Genomic DNA, 19,072 nt, shown 5'->3' with positions numbered 1-19,072 from the left:
CATGACTTACTGAGTTTCAAATTAGTCCCGTGGCTTAGTTCATCATTCCATTGCTTAAACCTGAAACTGAGTGATTTATGGTTTTTTTTGTTGTTGTGTTTTTGTTTTGTTTTGTTTGGCCATAAGGTCCGTGGACTCACTGAAGAGAAAAAGGGAGAGACAGAAAGAGAGGAAGCAAGAAATCACTCCCCAGGGAGTGATTTCCCCTCTCTTCCACTCTTCTCTGGAGACTTCAGGTATGCCCTGGTGTGATTATCAGCCACCAGGTCTGGGACTTGAACCAGGATCGGCTATGTGGGAGTCTAGTGCCTTAACCATCACACCAGCTGCTGGCCCTGAGACTGGGTGATTCATAAAGAATGGTTTATTTGACTCACGATTCTGGTGATTGGAAAGTCCAAAGACATGAGGCTGGCGTCAGGTTGTCTAAGCCAACACATGGCCAACAGAAGCAGAGAGGATGGTGGACAAGTGCAGAAAGAGACCAGAGGGCAGCCTTCTTTCTTTAAAAAGAGCCCGCTCACAAGAATTAACCCCTTCTCAAGAGAGTTATAACTCACTTGGTCTCACAAGACAGCATTCATTCATTCATAGGGGCAACACCTCTATAATCCAAATGCCACCCATTAGGCCCACCTCTTGAAGGTTTTACCATCTCCCAAAACCATTACACGATGAACTAGATTGAAACTTTGAGGACACCATTATTCAAATTATAGCATTCCCGAGTTAGTTTTCTATGGCTGCATAACAAATTACAATAAATCTAGCAGCTTAAAACAACAGAAATGTATTATCTCAGTTTCTGTGGGGTAGAATCCAAAATAGACTAAACTTGTCTCTCAGCTCGGTTCCACAAGCTTAAATCAGGGTGCTAGCCAGCTGCATCCTCATCTGGAGGTTCAACTAGGGAGAAAATCTGTTTCCAAGCCCCTTCAGCGTGTTGGCAAAATACACTTCCTTTTGACCACCTGACTAAAGTCCCTATTTTCTTGGCAACTGATGACAGAAGACCATTCTCAGCAACTAGAGACCGGTCCCAGGTCCCTTCATGGCTGTTTACTCTTCAAGGCCCGCAGGACAATCTCTCACCCACATCACATCTCTCCCAAATTTTTTTAAAGACTCACCAGAGGGAACCAGCAGTTAGCGTAATGGCTATGTCGCTGGACTCCCACGTAGTCGACCGCGGTTCGTGTCCCGGACCAGGTGGCTTAAAACTCACGCTGGGCGCGTGTGCGTGCGTGCCCAAGATCCCGAGAGGAGAATGGAGGAGAAGGGATTGCGGCGTGACCATCCCCCCTGGGGGGTGATTTCTCGCTTTCTGTCTCTCTGTCTCTCTGTCTCTCTGGCGAGCGCACGCACCCTATAGCCAAAACCTCTCAAAAAAAAAAAAAATCCTCTGAGGATTTGAGGCACGCACCCATAGGCACCAAACACCGTTTTCAAGACCCCAGAGTTTACAGCTGTGGTCAGCCATGTGGGAGTCCAGCGTTTTAACCACCATGCCACCTGCTGGTCCCCTACTGCTGCATCTTTAACCACACTGCAGCCACAAAGTGTTTACTAACATTTTACCGCAGAGCTGTGATGTCTGTCACACCGTTTAGCGTGATTCTCAAAGTACCTGAAGGGCCAACTTTCCCGTGGACCCATCTGGAGCCCTGCACCCAGCAGAGTGGGGGCTTCTCTGTCTGTAACCCAGCACTCCTAGGTATCAGAGCATGGTAAATGCACCCCGACTCCCAGATGGTGGGGTAACAGCTACTACTAACACCTGAGATTTTAGGTAGTAAGTAGGTAGTCATACCTCTTTATTTTTTATTAAGACTTCAATTTAATGTCTTAGAAAAAATATATAACCAATTCAAACCCATGATTTCAGGGCATAAACACAGCTAAAGTAGGAATTTAAGATTTTAAAAAATGATTTGAGGGAAAATATAGTAATAGTACACTAGTACTAGGATATGGCAAAAACCATAATATGTTACTCCATTTGGGAAACATTGGCATATTCCAACCTGACTGCTAAGTGACTAAGTACTGAATGAACCAGTGACTCCAGTAAGTATTGAATAAATTACGCTACGTGAATCTGGCGCCAAAAACCCTTCCGATCTCGCCAAATGTCAACAGAATCCCACTACGCACCAAGCCTACTACGCGCAGGCAGCCCAGTGTGCGAGATAAGCCCTGGTAAAGCAGAAATCAGACCACCCTCAGCCTGTGCGGGGCAGAGCAGGGCCGTTCGCGGGCAGGGGGCGGGGACCTGGGGGCGTGGCCAATCCACCTGCGGCCTGCGTGCGGGGGCGTGGCTAACAGGGGGCGGGTCCTCGTGGCGGAAGGCGGAAGCTGCTGCGGAATCATGTGACCCGAACAACATGTCCTCTGCCCCGTGAGTGCTGCTGGTACTGGGCGGGAGCTGGTCGCAGCTGCGATTAGGCGACCAGGATCAGGTGTGCAGAAGCCGGCTCCCGGATTCCAAGGCCGAGCAAAGCAGGCCGGCCCGGGGCGGCGTGGTCCATGAGCCGGCCCCGCGGGCAGCGCCGAACGGTAGACTCCCCTGGCCCCGCCGCAGCCCCGGCAGCCGCGGGCTAAGGAGCCTCGAGGCTCCGGGAGTTTCCCCAAGCTGCCACCATGAACCCGGAGAAGGACTTCGCGCCGCTCACACCCAACATCGTGCGCGCCCTCAATGACAAGCTGTACGAAAAACGGAAGGTAGCGGCGCTGGAGATCGAGAAGTAAGAGCCGCAGGGACCCCGCCCTGGCTAGGCAGCCCCCTGGCTGCTCTGCTCCCTAGGGGAACTCCACGCCTTCTCAGCCGGCATGAGTTTTGCCGGGGCACTGGCCTTTCGCACGTAGCTGAGAGCAGGAGAGTTGAATTCGTATCCGAAGTCTCAGCTTAGCTCCAGATTGGCTGTCATTTGGACCAAGCAGCAGTGAACATGAGGCGCCATAATCCAGGTGTAGTACTTAGCACAGTGCCTGGGAAGTGGTGGTCTTCAGTGTGGTCTCCACCAAAACCAGTTAGAGAGTGGCCTCTGGTGGGAGAGAATTCAGAGCGGGAGAATTTGCTAGTGTGTTGACCTGCCCGCTTGCTTACCCAGCTTCTGAGAAGTGAAAGGGACTGTTAGATGACCAAGTGGAGAAATCAGATCCGAAACCTCAGGGTCTAAGGTTCTGAGGGTTGTTTGTTACAACTGTCTACCGTGTTGCCCTTCCTTGCAAGTGGAAGTAGGAATAGTTAGATCTTTGTTTCCTTTTGCATTCTTATTACATGTTTGTGTAACCTTGATCTAATCTTTTGCCTGCCTTGTTTCCCAATGTCCAAAACAGGGAATATCTAACTGGGAATGTTTTACTAAGTTTTTAAATTTTTTACTGTCACTTTACTCTCATATTTTTCCCCCCGGCCAAATCTCACTGATGCAGTCATGTGGGTGAGTGGGTTCAGAGGTGGGGAAAGAAGCAGACTGTGAAACTGGAAGAAAACCAATCAGGAGTCAGAAGGATGGATAATAATGCGCTCTGCCCAATAGGGTAGCCGCTGGTTATGTGTGGCTATGTAGATATAAATTATTAAAGGCTAAATAAGATGCCAAATGGTAGCTCAGTAGTAAAATGCACCATTCTCCGAGGCTGACCACATGGGAAGGGTTCAGCTTCTCATCTGAATACACTGGGCACATAGGTGCCCATGACCGAGGACTAGCTGAGGCTGGGAGTGGATTGTGGCATCAAGAAAGAGCTTGTGGGACCAGCAGTTAGCATAATGACTATGTCACTGGACTCCCAAGTAGTTGACCATGTTCGCGTCCCGGACCTGGTGGCTTAGAACTCATGCAGGGCACATGTGCGTGCGTGCCCAAGATCCCAAGAGGAGAATGGAGGAGAGGGGATTGCGGCCTGGCCATCCCCCCGAGGGGTGATTTCTCGCTTGCAGTCTCTCTGTCTCTCTCTATTTGGCGAGCACACGCGCCCTATAGCAAAAACCTCTTAAAAAAAAAGAAAAAAGAAAGAGCTTGCGTGCCCTCCTCTCTCTCTTTCTCTCTCTCTCTCTCTCTCTCTCTCTCTCATGCATGCTTTCACGTATGGAATAAATTAACTTTAAATATAAAGAAGATGAACTTATTTAGTTTCAGTTACACTACCCATATGTCAAGTGTTCAAGAGCTACATGTGGCTGTTGCCTGCCGCCTCAGACAGCGCAGACTACAGAACGTTTCCAGTCATTGCGGAATGCTCTGCTGGACAGCTTTCATCCAAGTCCGTGGTGTGGCACTCGTTTGTTTGACTTGGCACAGATTGCTTCACTCGGAGCGTTTTAACTTTTAGTTTGAGTTTTAAATTTTTTCTCCATGATAGAATGTGCATGCACTTGATAGAGAGAAGCATCTTCAACAGGGTTTGATCATGCCTTGGTTCCCCTCCCCTAACCTTGCTGCTCATCATGATCTTGGGCATGTGTATGAATCCGTTGTGTTTCGGGTTTACCAGGCCAGGGATCCAGGCCTGTGACTCCCAGCACTGCGGTTCGGGACACCCTTGACTATGCCATCGAGGCTGGGCTGACTTGGAGTTCCTTAACCTCATCGTGCTGCCATTTCGGGACAGAGGTGTTGGTTGTAGCAGGCGGTGCTGAGCCTTGTGATTTGTAGCCGCATCTCCAGCTTCTACCCACTAGATGCCAGTAGCACTCCATCAGTTCTAACAGGCCGGCTGCTTCCAGCCCTTGCCACTTGTCCCCTGAAGGTGTGAAGTCACCCCACTTGAGAACTACTGCCTTAATTGCTGTGGGTTTTATTTTCTTCCTAAACTGAAGCTCTTGGACTTTTAAGAGGATCCTTTCATGCAGCCGCTTCTCTCATCAGGCTCTGCTTTCTCGACAGCTCTGTGTTCACACAACTGTTCATTTATGTCCTGTTTCTTGCTCTTGCCAGCGAGTCTTACTGGGTATTGCCATTTAGTAGGAGAGCCCAGAGGAAGTCTGTAGGCTTGGTTCCAGTGTGTGGGTTGTGTGGACTTTGAACTTGAGCTGACACCCTGGTTCATCCACTGCTCATTCTGTTTCTCAGAAATACCAGGTTTTGTCATAGCTTGAGTCATCTATTGAGTGCCCGGATGGAGGTGTTCCTCTCAACATTATTGTTGCTTCCAGCACAACTGGTGTAAGCGCTCTCACTCTGCAAGCAGTTAATGGAGGGGTCTGCTCTTTAATGGGGCTCATTTTGGACTGGATATTGCCTCCTGAGCTGTCTGAGAACCCCTGAAAAGCAGAGACTCTGTTGTATTTATCCTCCTTCTTAGCACACTGCTGGCAGCATCTGACAGTTGGTGTCCGAGTGATTGGATAACTATCCACTCTCCCAAGTGGGAAAATACTTGCAGTCTGAGGAACTTGCTGTTCAAAAGTGTGACCTCCAGATAGCAGCATTGGGGTCGCTTGGGATCGTGTTAGAAAGAAACTCTCCAAGTTCACCACAGACCTGTGGAATCAGAAGAGCCCAGGGTGGGGTGTGTGCGTGTGTAAATTATTGGGTCATCAGAAACGTTGTGGCACATTTTTCCAGACAAAATACATTGTGACTTTTCTGACAACTTAATATGTAATTGTCCTGATTGTTTATAATTGTATATCACATAATTGTTATTTCCTGTCATTTCCGCTCATCAGTTTCTGGTAGAATAACGGCCTCCAGAGGTGTCTGCCACCTGCCCCGGAGCCCGTGACTGTGGGGAATTAAGGCAACAGATGGATTCGAGTTGCTGATTCATTGGCCATAAATTAGGAGAGTACCCTGATTGTCCAGGTGGGTCCACCGTAACCCCAAGAGTCCTTAAATGTGGAAGAGGGAAGCAGAAGAGTCATTGTCACAGTGATGTGACGTGAGAAAGATCTGCCCAGCCACCACTGGCTTTGAAAATGGGAGAAGGGGGGCCACTAGCCAAGGAATGTGGGCAGCCTCTGAAAGACAGAAGTGAATTCTCCCCTAGAACCTCCAGAAAATAATGCAGTCTGCCTAACACATCAATTTTTAGCTCATAAGATCCGTAATAGTACATTTGTGTTGTTCTAAGTTTGTGGCAATTCATTACGGTGGCAAATAGGAAATTGCTGAATGCTGTTGTCATTGTTTCTGAACTGCCACCCTTCCTCGACTGTGACTCCCGGAGGCAGGATCCATGTCTTGGTGTCATCTTATGCCCGTGTTTGCCAGCACTTAGCAGGTGTTAGAAGTCCAAAGGTCTTAACTGATCTTCAGATCTGCCCTGGCTTTCCCAGACCAAGTACAATAGGTCCCCCCTTATCCATGGGGGATACATTCCAAGATCCCCAGTAGGTCTCTGAAAGCACAGTAGTCCTGAGCCCTGGATGTACGTGAATATTTCATGTACATACATACCTAAGTTAAGTTTAATTGTAAACCAGGCGCAGTGAGACAGTAGTAAGATGATAACAACAGTAGGAAATAGTAGGATAACTGTAACAGTAACTACAGTCAGGGTTATGTGAATGTGGTCTCTCAGACTCTTTCACTGTACCAACTGTACTCAGCTCTCTTTGCGCTGGCTTGATGCAGGCTACTGAAACTGCAGAAGTGAAACTGGATAAGAGGGGCGACCGAGGACATTGTCGTGTCAGTAGGAAGCCTGCGCCCACCAGTCCTGTTAAGGTATCATTCAAAGTCCTTCCAGAAGATGGGATGCGTCTTCTAAAAGCAGACGCTGAGATTGGTTTATGGCTTTCAAGGAGGCAGGGTCTAGGTCTTTCCTTGCGTCGTCCCAGTCTCTGGCTCAAACCACCCGCTTCAGTGGGGTTTAATCAGGGGAGATAATGAAGGCCGAGAGGTGCTAAGCACGTTTGAGCTGTTCTCAGAGAGCCCTAGCTGCGTGTAAGTACACTGTATTCCTGTTGGTCTGTTTGACGTCGTAACAAGCACCGGGGAGCTTCAACAGAGATGTGTCCTTCGTAGCTCTGGGCGCTAGGAAGTCTAAAATCAAGGTGCTGGTCAGGCCGGCTTCGTTCTGAGGCCTCTGCTCTTGGCTTTTAAGGGACTACCATCTCACATTCGTGCTCTCGTGACCTCTTTTGGGGCTGGTGGCTCTGCTCTCTCTTCATGTGAGGACATTAATCCGATGGGACTGGGCTCCCCCCTTCAGATCACATTTAACTCATTACTTCCTTAAAGGTCCTCTCTCCAGATCTCGTCCCGTTAGCATTAGAGCTTCCGCGTATGAACTTGGGGGTGGAGGTTCAGCCCAGAACAGTGATGGTGGTGAGACCAGGGTGCACACGTGCAAAGCCCCATCTGTCTTATTATGGGTGATGTGTCAGAGAGAGAAACTGCCCCTCGTTTGGCCATTGTACCATTACACACTCGCTTATCTTATATGGCTGCCCCGTGAACCAGGGGCGCTGGGCCGTTGTACCATTACACACTCGTTTATCTTATATGGCTGCCCCGTGAACCAGGGGCGCTGGGCCGTTGTACCATTACACACTCGTTTATCTTATATGGCTGCCCCGTGAACCAGGGGCGCTGGGCCGTTGTACCATTACACACTCGTTTATCTTATATGGCTGCCCCGTGAACCAGGGGCGCTGGGCCGTTGTACCATTACACACTCGTTTATCTTATATGGCTGCCCCGTGAACCAGGGGCGCTGGGCCGTTGTACCATTACACACTCGTTTATCTTATATGGCTGCCCCGTGAACCAGGGGCGCTGGGCCGTTGTACCATTACACACTCGTTTATCTTATATGGCTGCCCCGTGAACCAGGGGCGCTGGGCCGTTGTACCATTACACACTCGTTTATCTTATATGGCTGCCCCGTGAACCAGGGGCGCTGGGCCGTTGTACCATTACACACTCGTTTATCTTATATGGCTGCCCCGTGAACCAGGGGCGCTGGGCCGTTGTACCATTACACACTCGTTTATCTTATATGGCTGCCCCGTGAACCAGGGGCGCTGGGCCGTTGTACCATTACACACTCGTTTATCTTATATGGCTGCCCCGTGAACCAGGGGCGCTGGGCCGTTGTACCATTACACACTCGTTTATCTTATATGGCTGCCCCGTGAACCAGGGGCGCTGGGCCGTTGTACCATTACACACTCGTTTATCTTATATGGCTGCCCCATGAACCAGGTGCGCTGGGCCGTTGTACCGGTACACACTCGCTTATCTTATATGGCTGTCCCGTGAACCAGGTGGTGTTACCCCATGTCACAGACGAGAAAACAGAGGCTTCTGGAGGTTAAGTAAGCTAGCCACACTTTCACAGCTGGAACCCGGGCAGAAAACCTAAGTTCATCTTCAGAGGGCTTCCCCATTGCCAGCATGGATGGTTTTCCCTACCAAGGGGGACGTGCATGTAATAAAAGAATGTCACACGCGGACATCTTGATAGCAGCTTCTCCTGCCACTCTCAGTTCTCCAGAGCCTCTCTGTTCGGTGACAGAGCTAGTGCTGCCCGTGATGTTCCAAGGAGGGGCTGACCCTGCCAAGGAGGGAGTCTTACTGTGGTCTCAGCCCTCACGGACATTCAGAGTGCAGAGGATGCTGGGCTCACCTGAAGGACCCCTGGATCCAGAACCTCAAGACCACCGGCATGGTGCCACGTGGCCAGCGTCTCCCAACCAAATGGCATGGGCCTATTGTGCTGTGCACCGGACCTGGAGCTCTTCCCCCACGGCCTCGCCCGCCACGCCCTCACAGATTCCTAGAGTATGACATTGGGGTGAAGACTTTTAGAGTGGCAGTTTCAGGTCTTGTGGGCCTTGCTTTCAAGGGATACAGTCGTTGATCAGTCCTGATGAAAGGTTCACAAGACCTCAGGCTCTCCCTCCAGGAGAGAATAAATGGTGGGTACTCGCCCTGCGGGTGTGCCCAGGCACTGTGGAGGCAAGGCCCCATCTGTCTGCAGGCTGAGAGACAGGAAGACGCTAGTTCTGAAGTTACAGTCCAATGTAGGGCCATACCACCCTGAATACATGCAATCTTGTCTGAACTTTGAGTTCCAAAAGCCAGCAGATGGGGGTCAGCAGGTTATGTGGTTAAAGTGCTGGACTCCCACATGATCAACCACAACCACAGTTCAAGATCCCGGGCCCCGCGTCTTGAAATTCACTCCAGGTGCATGTGCATGTGTGCCCCAAATCCCAAGAGGCGAGTGGAGGAGAAGGTATTGTGGCATGGCCATCCCCCAGGGGGAGTGATTTCTCACTTTCTGTCTAGCAAAAATCTCTCCAACTACAACCAAAAAAAAAAAAAAGCCAGCAAATATGAATGGCCTGTGAGAAGGTGCATGCCATTGCTACTGAAACCCTGCAGCCCCAGGGAGGGCTGGGGGAATCAGAGCTCTTGACTAACACCTCCTTTCTTGCTGGAGGGGTAGAGGGGACACGCAGGAAGTTACTGGAGCTCAGTGCTCAGTAAAGTCTTAACTGCAGAGTTGGACCTGGCTCCTTGGAGCCTGCCAGCTCTGTGGGGAAGACACTATTTATTACTTAATGTCTTGAAGTAATTTCTGGAGCGACTCAAAATCTCTCTAGTTCAGCTGATTTTATCAGCAGTGGGTCCTTCAGCAAATTGCTTAATCCAGAGGTCACGTGCTGGTAGCCAAGGGCAGTGTCCTGCCCACTGACCTGTTTGGTTTGGCCTAGATCACAGAGTTGTTGTTTTTTGTTTTTTTGAGGGTGGGCAAAGGGGTGTTTTATTGTTTGTTTTGCTGCAGGGCACGTGCATTCACCAAGAGTCAGAAAGCGGGGAGAGAAAAAGTGAGAAATCACCCCCCGCCTGCCCTGGGGGGATGGCCACACCTGGTCTCTTCTCCACTAGTTTCCTCCCAGGATTTTGGGAGTCCAGGGTGATTTTCAAGCTGCTGGGTCCAGGACTCAAACCGCGCAGTTGGCCCTGAGAATCCAGTGCCTTAACCTCTGTACCACCTGCTAGCTCCAATCACAGAGTCCTTTAAATCGAGAAATGCATTTCTTTTTTTTTTTTTTTTTTTTTGGGTAAGAGTTTGTGTTTGTTTGTGTATTTTTACCCTCTAGGGCACATGGGCACATGCATTCACCAGAGACTCAGAAAGACAGAGAGAAAGTGAGAAATCACCCCTGGGGGATGGCCATGCCGCAATCCCTTCTCCCCCTGGCATTCTGGACACACATGCACATGTGCCCGGCATGAGTTTCAGGTTGCTGATCCAGGACTTGAATTGCAGTTGACCAGGTGGGAGTCTAGCACCTTAACCACTACATCACCTGCTGGCCCCTGAATTGAGAAATTTCACAGTGGACTTTGGTTTTTGGCTTCCCTTAAGGGACTGAGAGACGTTCCTCGGTGGAGCCCACATTCCCACATGCAGGTAGGAAGGAACCAGCCCTCATCCCTGGCTCGTTCTCCAGAGCCTCGGTTACCTCCCTTGGCCTCACTTGTGTCTCCCGCCTGGCCCTTGTGAGTTTAATCTGTATCCCCCCTTTTAACCTCTCTGTACACACACACAAATACACACACACACACACACACACACACACACACACACACCCCTTGAAAACATGCTGGGTGGAAGAAGCCAGTCACAGAAGGCCGTGTACTGTGGAGTCTCTTTGTGTGAATGTCCAGAGCAGGCAGATCTGTGGGGGCAAGAGTGGGCGAGTGGTTGCAGCGGCTTAGGGGAAGGGTGCACAGATGCAGAGTGACTGCTAATGGGTACGGGGTTTCTTTTGGGGGTGTCGGGGGGTGGTGAGATGGTCCTAGCATGGGGCCAGCAGGTGGTATAGTGGTTAACATGCTGGGCTCCCACACGGCTGGCTGGTTTGAGTCCCAGACCAGCAGCTTGAAACACACTGGGCATTTGTGCCCAAAATCCTAAGAGGAGAGTGGAAGAGTAGGGGTTGTGGTGTGGCCGTCCCTCCAGGGGGGTTGTGATTTCTTCTTTTCTGTCTCTGTCTCTCCGGTGAGCGCACAAGTCCTACAGCAAAAATCTCTCAGAGAAATAAAAAGATAGTCTAGCATTAGTTGTGGCCGTGCCTGGCTGCGCAGCTCTGCAAATGTCCATTTCAGAAGAGTGAGTTTGTGGTATGTGGATTATCTCCATTTAAAAACTAAGAATATTGGGACTGGCAACTTGCATGGTTAAGACACGGGACTCCCACATGGCCGACTATGGTTTGAGTCCCAGACTTGGCGGCTTGCTTTCTCACCTTACCTTTCTCTGTCTTTCTCTGGTCACATTTTTTAAATGATGAGTAAAATTAAATAATAATTTAAAAAAAGAACATCGGTGGTGTTTGTCACCGTGTGAAGGAAGCACTCCTGAAATGGTCGCAGTTACTGCCACTGGAGGTCAGGCCTCCGTCCCTGACTCTGACGCTCAGGCGCTCAGCCTGTGTTCGGTCAGTTCCCTTGTAGGCCTTCCCGAAGGTCTTGGGCCCTTGCTCAGAGGGGGGTGATCTGCTTTTCCTGCAGATCCTGGAGACTAGTGGGCTGGTAGAGAGCTAGTTACCGAACCACTCAGCGAGGCAGATGGAGGAGCTGTTTACCGGATTCTGTTTGGGCAACGGCTGCCCGCGTTGCCGTCTGAATACAGCACGTTACATGGGAACTGGGACGGGTAATTGGGCGTGCCAGGGAGGAAGGGAGAAGGCAGCTCCGGGTCGGTCCACAGCACAGCAGCGGCTTTGGTGACAGTGTCGGTGCTGGGTTGGTCGTTAGCTCCCTCTGGGAGCCAGGCACTCAGCACATATGGAGTGAGTGCGGAATGGAGGCTGTGGGCGGCAGAAGATCCCAGGTCCTGGCGTATCTCGCTGCTTCCCACTTTGCAGTGACTTTGTTGGAGCCCGTGCAGTGCCAGGCATCGCGTGCATGGTCTCATTTCACCTCTAAACTGTGTAAAGGCAGCCTCGTTGGTAACCCCTACAGCCGCTGCAGCCTCCCCTGAGCACCGGGGAGCTGGGTGCAGCGGCCAGGACAGAGGTTAGGATGTTTCATCATCAAATGAAACACTAAGGTAAAGTGCCTGGCACACAGTGGGCATCTGGCTGGGGTGGGGGTGACAGCTGGAGAGGAGAACGGTGAAACCTAGTGGGTGGGACTTCGGATCTCCCACCTGTGAGTCTCAGCACCTGGCGTGCTTTCTGCCTCTCTGGGCCTGTTTCTCCGACTGTAAGATGGACAGAAGGGAACCTAACGTGGAGGCTCGTTTCGGGGTGTAAATTAGATGCTGCACGGAATGCATCCAGCACGCCCCCCAGCATACCGCGGGCGCTCAGCAAATGGGCGCTGGCTCCTGCCTTTCAAAGCGCCCTGAGGACACCTCTCCTGGCCTCCCTGTGTGTCGAGGTGTCTGAGTACAAGAGAACAGCCCTCAGCCCTGTACTCAGGTGTGCAATCGAAGTGGTTTCGGAAGATGAAAGAGGGGACCCTGATATAGTCAAAAGGACACGGGCCGTGTAGACATCAAGGATTCAGACCTTCCCTCCATGACCCTGGGAAAGGACCTTGGTTTTCTGAGTCTGTTTTAGATCTGGAAGATGCAGACGATGATAGCTATGGAATAACTGACCCCTGAGACAGAGCGAGTGCGTAGGACAGGTCAGGGTACCGGTCTGCTGTAGCCTGTGACTCACCATGCTGTGCACACAGGCAGGGGCCCAGAGTGGCTGTGACGGTGTTGTTGAGACAGGCACCCATGCTCTCTTGGCTGACGCCTGTTCCAAATGCATCCTACCCTGTGTGCAGTTGATGTGATGCCGAGGAGGCAATGGGATCCGAGTGTGTTGGGGTGCCGGTGTTTCTGCCCTCCCATGACCCTGCTGACCGGTCAGTAATGGAGGCTCTAAGCAGACCACAAGGACGCTTCTCCAACCAGCGGTTCTCAGTGCTTTTGGAGGGAGCCAGGCAGACGCATTCTCTTCTCTGGCGTATAGAACGTTAATGCCTGTGACCTTGGTGTCAGTGAAAGTCCCCAGGAATTTGTGATCGTGAGAGTTTCTGGGCCAGATATTAACTTCAAAATGAGTTTAGCTTCAGATCCCCCACCTCTGGCTCTCGCCTGTAGATAAAAGGAGAGACAATGTGGGTTTTTGAAGAGAGACTAGCCCTGGAAGTGGAGAGACCCGGATTTCAAACTTCACTCACTCCACCTCCCCCGTGGCCGCTTTTTTCTCTCTTCACTTCCCCTGTGAAGTAGAGACTGAGCCACAGTCCAGCTGCCTGGGGCTGTTTGCAGCACAGCACACCGCCACCCCTCGGCAGGTGCACCTCAGGTCACATCCTGGCTGGCGCATCTCTCTCCCGACACCAGCCACTGCTCCGAGGACCTGGGCCCCTTTCAGTGTGCATTTGGGGATCTCAGCAATGGTGCTCTTTGCTCCTACTAATGCGAATTGTAGGAGTAAGGACTTAGGCCGTCCTGATGGGGAACTGGTGAGCCCAACGGGTCAGGTTTGTGTTTGAAGACCACTCCCATGTCCCCGACATGACCTCATTGGCCCTACAGCTCCTGCTGTCCATCAGCTCTGCCAGACTTCAAGACCCAATCCACCCATAAGGTGTTATCAGTTGCCCACTTACTAGATGCAGAGCCCTAGACGCAGAGGGGTGGGGCTGGAGGAGAGGATGCAGAGGAGCCTGGCACCAGGCCTCGGGGACTTTGCCAAGGAACAGTGGAGATAGGGACACGTGAGGAGTCTGACTGGTGGCATTGACATGGCCGGGCACAGAACAGGTGCAGCTGAGGCCTGCAGCAGTCGGAGGAGAGGTGTTCACTTTGTGGGCTAGCCTGGAAAAGCAGGAGGTTAGATTTAGGCTGGATGTGGAAGGGTGGGTAGAATGTGGGAGGCGGTGGCTGCTCCCAGAGAGGGCAGAGAGGACGTGCAGAAGGTCACGAGCAGGGGCCGGCAGAGTGGGCGATTGTGCTGGGGAGCCAGGAAGGAAGGCTGGAGAGCCTGGCCCTTTTTCAGTGACCCTTAGTGTCAGACCAGGAGCAGGGCTGGATTCGTGGGACCGGATCGCACTGACCCCGGGCAGGGCAGGCCCGGTGCTGTCGGGCTGTTGAGATTGGCGAGGACGTATTCTTCTAGTTTCCCCTCTGAGGGAACCATTGTCTGTCTACCGGACACTTGTTTTCCTGGAGATGAAGAAATTCTGCCCTTACTTGCAGGGGTACAGACAGCAGAGACTTGGGGCTCCCGGGCCCACAGGGCTTGCAGAGGCCATCATTGCCGTAGTGGTCTGCGGTGCCCGAATTGAGCCTTGGTAGGATTTGGGTGAGCGATCTTCCAGCTGGCGTCCTGCAGAGGAGAAAGGGCTGCTGGGCTTGCAGAGATGAGGGGCAGGGCTGCTGAGCACACACATCCCCGTTTCCCACCCTCTCCCTTCAGGAAGCCCCTGATGGTTACTCTTGTAAGCTCACCCCAATGTCAGAACCACATTGCTGTCCCCACTCACCGTGCAGTCTCTCTGTAAGGGTTTGGGATCTTCAGAGCTCCCCAAGTGCCGTCTAGATCCATGCCTCCCACCACTGCATGTCACTCTTCTAAGTTCCCGCCATTCACCTGCCATGTTCTTCCCTGGCTTCTCGCTGTCCCCAGAGTCTAATGCCTGTTCCTTCGCCAGGCTCTCAGGGTCCTGAACCACACGCCTGGGAGCCACTTCTCCAACCCTGTCACCCGTTTCACCAGTGGCCTTTACTTATGCCCAACTGAATGCCTGCTCTTCCTTTCTCTGAGCTTTTGTTCAGCCTCATCTGAACAGCTGTGGACCAAACACCTACTCACCCTTCAGAACCCTCCCTCAATGTTGACCCGCATGAAGCCACACGTAGAACCTCCCACCAGGGACTGGCTGTTCCCTTTCTTGCCTGCCTGTCCTTACCTGTGCTCTTTTGACCAGATTTACTTTCTCTGTTTTGCATGAGCCCCTCCAGGACAGGGAATGCCACATCCCTTCTGACTGCGCAGTGAAAGTTGGTGGCGTGAAGCAAGGAGATGGGAAGCCGGGGCAGGGGATCCGGGGTGCCCATGGTGCCCAGCATGCTGGGTCTTCTGTTGACTCCCTTGCTGAGGCCTCCAGACTGTCCTCCCCACACTCCCGGTGCTGCTCTGACCCAGGCCAAGCAGAAACACACCCTGGCTTCCCAGCAGGCTGTGGGTGGGAGCAAGCTTCGTTGTGTCCTCACATCTGGACTCTTCAAGAACAAGGAGACTCAGGTTCTGGATCATCATAGAATTTAAGAAATTGCATGTTTTTTGTCAGAGGCATTTAAAACTCAAGCTAGAATCAAATCATTCTCAGTTCTCAGACTGTATTTCCAAATTCTTTACAATATATGAAATCTCAAATTCAATCTCTTAAAGGATTTAAAAGGTTCACTGCTGCATTGGCCGGGAATCGAACCCGGGCCTCCCGCGTGGCAGGCGAGAATTCTACCACTGAACCACCAATGCTCCAGCTAGCAGTAGCTATCCAGCACCTCCCTTTAACCCCAGTCCTGGGCCTCACCATGTATGTGATGATTCACAGAAGGCCAGTCTCTGGTGCTGCCACATCAGCAGAGCTGCAGGACCAGGCAGCTGAGGTCCCAGAGTGGCAGGAAAGGCAGGAAGGAGAAGGGTGTGTGTGTCGGTATCAGAAGTTGCTTTGCCTCAGCCCTCGGGCCAGAGCTGGAGCTAATTCCTTGTAAGCAGCAAAAGCCTGTTCAGACTGGGCGAGTCTCCCCTCTGCTGTGGTCCTCCTGTTCCATCACGCTTAGGCCAGCATTGAGCTGCTTTACTGTGCTCAAGTTTCACAGTTGCTTCCTGGAGACTGGCCCGGGCTGCAGGCAGTGCGGAAGAGGCCCCTTCCAGGTGAAGCATGAAGGCCGGTCTCACGTAGACAGTGGTGCTTCTCTGGAAAACCCAGCTGCTCTGCCCATGCTCACTAAGCAGGGAAGTGTGACCCCAGGTGCATTGACTCCCATGGCTTCTGTAGCTCTGGTGTGGTTGGGGAGACTGGCTCCTCCAGAGAAAAAGACAAAACAGCAGCACTGCATTGGCCGGGAATCGAACCCGGGCCTCCCACGTGGCAGGCGAGAATTCTACCACTGAACCACCAATGCTCCAGCTGTTCTATAGAGTACCTGTGGGGTTCTTCTCAAAGAGGTGTCACTGTCATGACTCAGACAGCAGCTCTGGCAAATCACTGGGCCTCCCTGGCTGGTTTGTCTGGTTTGGGAAACCTGAGGGGAAGATGTAGAGCTGTCCGCTGGGGCCTCGCTGGGCTGCTGTAGGGGTGGGGCCGGCAGAGCTCGTGCTCAGCTTGCGCCTTGCACCGGAGGCCCTTGGTTCGTCCACAGCCCGCTGCACCGTGAGGTTAGAGCAAGAGGCACCTCGCAGCCATTCGTGCAGCCCCACCTGAGACAGCCGCTGCTGCATCCACCACCAGCCCAGGAGCCAGGCCCGTTGTGTCACCTCGTATGAGAACAGTATCTGGCACGTCATGGGGGCTCTGTACGATTTGCCAAGTGAAGTCTGTTCCAAACCATTGCCTCGTGCCTCTCTGAACAACTCTTTGCAGGAGTGGTTCGCTGTCTCGCTGGACAGCACATTTGCTTTTGGGCAGCTGTAACTACTAGAAAGTTTCTGACACCGAACTGGAGCCACACACTCATTGCTACCTTTTGGACATGACTGTCCTTAAAATTCTTCAAAGCAACTCGAAAGCCCACTTAGGCAACAGGTGAGCGGCGTACCTGCCACAAGGCAGAGTGGTGAGGGGTGCGCCCAGCAGTTACTTGGAAGAGTTTTTGGTCTCTGGGCCTCCTCTTCACCCCTCGGTGGCTCCTGCAGTCTTGGGTCCTCTCGTCCCTCCCTCCCCACTCCCAGTCATCTGTAGTCTTCTTAAGCACCTTTTATGGAGCTCCACAAAATCCGTAAGGGGCGTCCCTGTTTCTGTGATGTAAAATCCATCCTCCCTGTCTTGAGTGCCAGAGTCACCACAGCCAGCCCGTTCTGGCCGACGTCCATGCTGTTGTGTTCTCTGGGGCTCCAGACAAGGCACGCCTCCTTGCCTTTGCTCACACACTTCCTGCTCCAAAGGCCTGGTTCTTTCCCTGTGCCTCCTTCAAGATCCAGCTCAAGTCCTGCTTCTAGGAAGACTTCCCTGACTGCCCAAGCCACAGTTCCCATCAGTGATCGGGCCACCCACCAGGCCACCATTGTCACAGTGAGACACCTCACCACAGAGCTCCCAAAGGGCAGAAATGTGAGCTTTGTGTCCTCAGGGCTCCAAAGACACAGACGGGTCCATTATTGAACTGGCCTTCCCGGCTTCTCCACTCAGGCCAGGACCTGCCATGGGGAGCTTCCCCCTAAGGTGACCCACAGGTGCTCCCCCCAAGGAGGCTGCCCTGGAGCTTGCTAGCCTCCTTCGCGCCCTTTCCTCCTCCCTGTCCATGCCACTGTCCAGGTAAGCACCCTGGAGGCACAGGTGTTATTGGGCCACCAGTGCTTGTCTGTCTGATTCCAGAAACAATTTCTCACTCTTCTGCCCCGCATCCACCATATTTCAGATCCTTCTTACCCTAATAGCTGCCACATTCTCCTCTGGGGTTTAGCCCCCCCCCCCCCTTGGCTTCCCTGGGCTGCCCCTAGAAATGTCGGAAGCATAGGTGTCGCCGGACCCTCCCTGCCTCTATCTGCTCCTCCCACACTGCAGACTCTGGCCCGGCCCTAAGCATGAGTGTTCTCAGTGCTCTCCTGGGGCCAGGCTCCTCCTGTGCCCAGACGTTCTGCCTCTTCTCTACTCAGAGAACGTCTGACGCTGATTTCAGCAGATGGTAGCTCCCTGCAGCCCTCCTGGATGGCTGGAGGAGAGTTAGCCCCTGCAGGGCCTGCCTCTGCGATGTCACATGGGCCGCTTCGCACTTGCCTGTACGCGGATCTCGCTATTTGACGGGGCCACCTCAGCTGCGTCCCCAGCTCCTCTGGACCTAGTGGTACGGAGGCAGAGGGCTGTGTGGATGCGCAAATGGTGGGTTGAGCAGTGTGGAGTGCAGGTGTTGGTCATCTGCTAATGTATGGCATTACCTGCGCCCCAACAAGATGTTCGTTCGAGCTCTCAGTTTCCTGGAAGTGAGAGAGCCCCGCCGTTCCTCATTCCATTGTACACAAAGGGAAACTGAGACTCGGAGGAGGGAAGCCACTGTGAGCCAGCCAGCAGCCCCTAGCTAGCAGCAGAACTGAGAGACGCTGCTCCAAGGAGCCTGACTCCCCGATTCCTCTTTCCGAACAGGTCATCCCCCTTCTTGGCCCCAGCCCTGGAGGCCACAGCAGGGGTAACCTGATCCCACTGGTCCCACAGCCTCCTCTCCTCTCTTTCCAGGCTGGTCCGGGAGTTCGTGGCCCAGAACAACACTGTGCAAATCAAGCATGTGATCCAGACCCTGTCTCAGGAGTTTGCCCTGTCCCAGCACCCCCACAGCCGGAAAGGGGGCCTCATCGGCCTGGCCGCCTGCTCCATCGCTCTCGGCAAGGTGCGCCCTTCCCCAAGGGCAGACAGCAGCACAGCCTTGACTCTGAGTGGTCCGGCTGGCTGCCTCCCTCCCGACACCCAGCGGGACGTCGCAGACTGGAGTCTGACCAGCAAGGCTGGCTTTGCGACCTTGCGGCCTTGTCTCGGGCATGGCCTCTTTCTTAGGAAGCTGACTCAGGCAGGGTCTTTGGGCCCAGCCCCCTCCCCCAAAAGACCCGAGCAGCTCCAAGGGAGCTGAGCTGTCCACAGGCACTGCAGGCTGCGAGGCTGGGGCTCCCGCATCCTGAGCTTCATCCCCCCTCCTGCCCCATCATAGGACTCGGGGCTGTACCTGAAGGAGCTGATCGAGCCGGTGCTGACCTGCTTCAATGACGCGGACAGCAGGCTGCGCTACTACGCCTGCGAGGCCCTCTACAACATCGTCAAGGTGGCCCGCGGTGCCGTGCTGCCCCACTTCAACGTCCTCTTCGACGGGCTGAGCAAGGTAACTGAGCTCAGCGTCCCCCCCCCCCCCCCCCTCCCCCTCTGGCCCGGGGGTGCTGAGG

At 53.0% G+C, this 19,072-nt stretch overlaps 1 protein-coding gene and 2 non-coding genes across 7 annotated transcripts in view; 1 reads left to right on the top strand and 2 right to left on the bottom strand.

Annotated features, from left to right (window-relative positions):
- Window positions 1-2,348: 2,348 nt before the first annotated feature.
- VAC14 (VAC14 component of PIKFYVE complex) overlaps window positions 2,349-19,072 on the top strand; it is a 121,614-nt gene continuing 104,890 nt past the window's right edge. For 4 of the 5 annotated variants that reach the window (XM_006152661.3, XM_027773513.1, XM_027773514.1 and 1 more), the window contains exons 1-3: window positions 2,641-2,744; window positions 18,378-18,528; window positions 18,844-19,011. In XM_006152661.3, coding sequence (XP_006152723.1) covers window positions 2,641-2,744; window positions 18,378-18,528; window positions 18,844-19,011 — 423 coding nt within the window. Of the gene's footprint in view, window positions 2,745-18,377; window positions 18,529-18,843; window positions 19,012-19,072 lie in introns of all 5 variants that reach the window. The other variant, XM_006152660.3, reaches the window with a different exon arrangement.
- On the bottom strand, window positions 15,393-15,463 carry TRNAG-GCC (transfer RNA glycine (anticodon GCC)). The gene has a single exon. It is a non-coding gene; the product is annotated as a tRNA-Gly (tRNA).
- TRNAG-GCC (transfer RNA glycine (anticodon GCC)) lies at window positions 16,043-16,113 on the bottom strand. The gene has a single exon. It is a non-coding gene; the product is annotated as a tRNA-Gly (tRNA).

This window comes from Tupaia chinensis, unplaced genomic scaffold, assembly GCF_000334495.1.
Source record: "Tupaia chinensis unplaced genomic scaffold, TupChi_1.0 Scaffold000355_1, whole genome shotgun sequence".
Taxonomy (NCBI): domain Eukaryota; kingdom Metazoa; phylum Chordata; class Mammalia; order Scandentia; family Tupaiidae; genus Tupaia; species Tupaia belangeri.
Note: the sequence above shows the minus strand (reverse complement) of the source record. Positions and strands in the feature narration are given on the sequence as shown.